Here is a 3,916-nt window from a genome sequence, read left to right as displayed (position 1 = left end):
GGGCTGGCTTTGAACCGCGATCCTCAGATCTCAGCCTCCTGAGTAGCTAGGATTACAGGCGTGAGCCACCAGCGCCCGGCTGTTCACCTGTTTTTTATCTTGAATCATTAACCAGTTAATTTATGTTACTGGTATACAAGAATATACCATATGATCATATGGATTATCAGTGTACAGTACTGTCTTTGTGAGTATCAGTCATAAATTAAGGGACTCATACTTGGGATTAGATATTTTTCACCAGTCTGAATATTACCAAACAAAAGAGGACATGAAATTTGATGGGGGTATTTTGTTGTTGTTGTTCTATTACACTGATTTTATTTGCTTGTTTTAGCCACAGATCCTTTTGCTTCTGTTTTTGGAAATGAATCCTTTGGAGAAGGATTTGCTGACTTCAGCACATTGTCAAAGGTAATCTGCAGAGATTAATGAAAAGGGAAAATACATCAGAGTAGCAGAACTCTCTTAGACATTGCAACTTGATTGCAATAAGTCAGATCAAATACTAATTTCAGACAAAAATAAAAGATAAACTATAATCATAAACATACACAGACTATGTTGATATGGGTAATTATAATTTCCCACTGAAAAGTTTGCTCAGCAACATCATATTTAGAATCTTATGTCCATTTTAAACATGTTTCTTCAAAATGTATTTTTCTTCTGTATTCCACCTGGGTCATAGAGGTAATAGTCATCCATCCTCTCCATATTAGCTACTTGGTTTTCAGACTCTGAGGCTATTAGGGTCTACAATGATCTCTCACCTATGGTGGGCGTTACATTCCAGAGATCCCTGTGATACGTAAAAATCCACGATGTAGCAGTATTGTCCTTCGCTATATCATGGTTCACTTATTGCTTCTTTGCAGATTTTTGCCTATCATAGGAATCTCTGCAACATAACTCCATAGATAATGCCGTAGGTGAGGGATCACTATTTACGTGGGTTTAAAAAAAAAAAACCCAATACAGTATAATAATAAGTAGAGTGAAGAACAACTATACCTAAGGTACTTAATATACAAATTACAATACTAAATGTTCACTACCTATTTTCTAGCATAGATCTAATATTGATTCAGGCCAGTAGAGAAGGATTCAGGGTGTGTCAAATTGTCTATATTATTAACCCCAGTGAATCTGGTAATGTGTAGAGACAAATTTTTACAACTAGATGGAGAATGCTACTCTTATCTGTTGGATAGAGGCCAAGGATGCCATTAAGCATAATGCACTTCTTACTTCTACAACATAGAATTATTCTGTATAGCTGGGTACTGGTGGCTCATGCCTGTATCCTAGCTAGTCAGGAGGCTGAGATCTGAGGATCTCAATTCAAAGCCAGCCTGGGCAGAAAAGTCTGTGAAACTCTTATCTCCAATAAACCACCAGAAAACCGGAAATGGTACTGTAGCTCAAGTGGTAGAGCGCTAGCCCTGAACTGAAGAGCTGAGGGACAGTGCCCAGGCCCAGAGTTCAAGCCCCACAACCAAAAAAAAAAAAAATTATTCTATATACAGTAGTCCCACTGTTGAGAAACAATGGCTAGAGAGATCTGAAATTATAAGCTGGTTCATTACAGAAAAGTAACTCTTTCATAACTCCAAATATTTAAGATAGAATCTTTTAAAAATGACTATTTTAAAAATGACTATTTCATTTGCCTTTATAGTTTGTCTAGATGCCATTTTCTTTTAATTAGTATTCAAATCTTTCCTATATTTAAGTGGATTGAGAAATGAGGAATCACTTATCAATTATCATCTGGCTCAGATATTCATTTAAAGACAGGTGTATATATGGCCCCATTAAAGTAGACCTCAAGGAAGGCACTGGTTGCTCACACCTACAATCCTAGCTTTTCCTTCAGAAATGAGAATTGAGGTTCAAAGCCAGCATGGGCAGACAGATTGGTGAGACTATCTCCAATAAATCAGCCAAAAATATAACTGGAGACATTGTTCAAATAGTAGAATACCAGCTGTGAACTTGAGGCCCTGGGTTTTGTCCTAGTACTAGTACAAAAAAAAAAGAAAGAAAAGAAAAAGAGGGTCTTAGGTGAGTAGTTTTTCAAAAGATATTGTCTGAAATTTGACATCTTCAGTACACAGTTGGCTTGTTTTAATATGATCTAGTATTTTTTATGAGTAGTGAGAGTCACTGTTCATATAGTAGTGATTACCTTTTTAAATCCCATTTGTCCTTGAATACAAAAGGTAAAATGTCTGCTCTAGAAATTAAAATAATGAGTGTGGCTAATGCTCCCATCATTTTTCTAAATGCGGTATGATATGAAATGCACAGTTTGCTTGGTTTTATTTATATAGCCCTATATAAATATTTCTTTTTAAACAAAGGTTAACAATGAAGATCCTTTTAGTTCAGCCACATCAAGCTCTGTGAGCAGAGAGATCATTCCAAAAAATGTGTTTGAGGAAACATCAGTCAAGAGTGAAGATGTACCCCCAGCACTGCCACCAAAGATTGGAACTCCAACAAGACCCTGCCCACCACCACCTGGTATGAGAGTTGGTACCTTTCTTAAATCAACTTGATGCCTTTTCTCTTTCTGAAAATACTGTGTAGACCTTACATAAAGCCATTTTATGTAAGTATGTAAATCAGACACATAGCAGAAGCTTGCTACTGTCATCTGTTCAGGTCTCAGTACAGAAAGATAGGTGCCTAAGATATAAGTATGTTCAACTATCACAAACTGCCTTTTTAACAGGAGCTTCTTTTCCCCCCCTCCTCACTTCCCCCGAATCACTTTAGAGAAATAGAAAGCGGAAAAGAGGAAATACAAGTAAAATCTCTTGGTTCTTTTTTTTTTTTTTTCCCAGTTATGGGGCTTGAACTCAAAGCCTGGGCGCTGTCCCTGAGCTTTTGTTTTCTACTTAAAGCTAGCACTCTACCACTTGAGCCACAGCTCTACTTCCAAATTTCTGTGGTTAATTGGAGATAAGTGTCTTGCAGCCTTTCCTATTCTGGCGTCAAACCATGATCCTCAGATCTCAGCCTTCTGAGTAGTTATGACTACAGGCATGAGCCATCAGTGCCTGGCTAATCTCTTGGTTTTTGAAAGTGTACCAATTATCATTTGTATACCAGTTTCCTGTATTATTGTTTTAATTTTTAGAAGAGAAAGTTAATTTGAAGTCTCCTTTTCCTACAAAATGCAGTCTTCTTTAAATACTTTAATGTGAGAAAATAAGGCTTCTGGTTTTCAGCAGTATAGTAGTTTAAAAGTGTGTTGCCCTTCTTGAAGGAATTTTTTTTTCACTTCTGTGTTTTATAATGGCAATTAACAAATAGTTTGGGTCCAGTATCAGTATCCCTCAACTGAGATCCTCATACTTAGTTGGTTTGTTCATGCACGATAATGCTCTACAACTTGAGCCACACCTCCAGGCTGCATTTTGCTGCTAATTGGAAATAGAGTCTTATAGCCTTTTCTACTTGGGCTGTCTTTGAACTGAAATTCTCTCCAGGTCTCTTTCTAATTTAGGATTACAGGCATGAACCACCAGCACCTGGTTCAGGAACATATTCTTCATAGCTTCATTTTCTTTTTTATTTAGTATTTGTATGTTTAACACTGTAAAAGGGAATGGGTTGTTTCATGACAAGTCATGAAAAGGCAATTGCCCTAAATACTTGTACTGTTGCTCAGCTGCTTAATGAGAAGATATATTTGGCACATTAGTTGTTTAGTCATATATCATTCTTTGGTAAAATTCAGCCCCATTAGGTTATCATTCTTGCCTTTTCACAATAGCTCCTCCTATGGAGCAGATTATTCTTTTTTTTTTCGGGGGGGGGGGTCCGGTCATGGGGCCTGAACTCTGGGCCTGGGCGCTGTCCCTCAGCTCTTCAGCTCAAGGCTAGCGCTCTACCACTTGAGCCA

At 37.5% G+C, this 3,916-nt stretch overlaps 1 protein-coding gene across 1 annotated transcript in view; it reads left to right on the top strand.

Annotated features, from left to right (window-relative positions):
* Eps15 (epidermal growth factor receptor pathway substrate 15) overlaps window positions 1-3,916 on the top strand; it is a 63,454-nt gene that overhangs the window by 36,946 nt on the left and 22,592 nt on the right. Inside the window, exons 9-10 of the mRNA XM_013022189.1 lie at window positions 334-414; window positions 2,367-2,529. Coding sequence (XP_012877643.1) covers window positions 334-414; window positions 2,367-2,529 — 244 coding nt within the window. The remainder of the gene's footprint in view (window positions 1-333; window positions 415-2,366; window positions 2,530-3,916) is intronic.

The sequence above is a fragment of the Dipodomys ordii genome, unplaced genomic scaffold (genome assembly GCF_000151885.1).
Source record: "Dipodomys ordii isolate 6190 unplaced genomic scaffold, Dord_2.0 Scaffold61, whole genome shotgun sequence".
Lineage (NCBI taxonomy): Eukaryota > Metazoa > Chordata > Mammalia > Rodentia > Heteromyidae > Dipodomys > Dipodomys ordii.
Note: the sequence above shows the minus strand (reverse complement) of the source record. Positions and strands in the feature narration are given on the sequence as shown.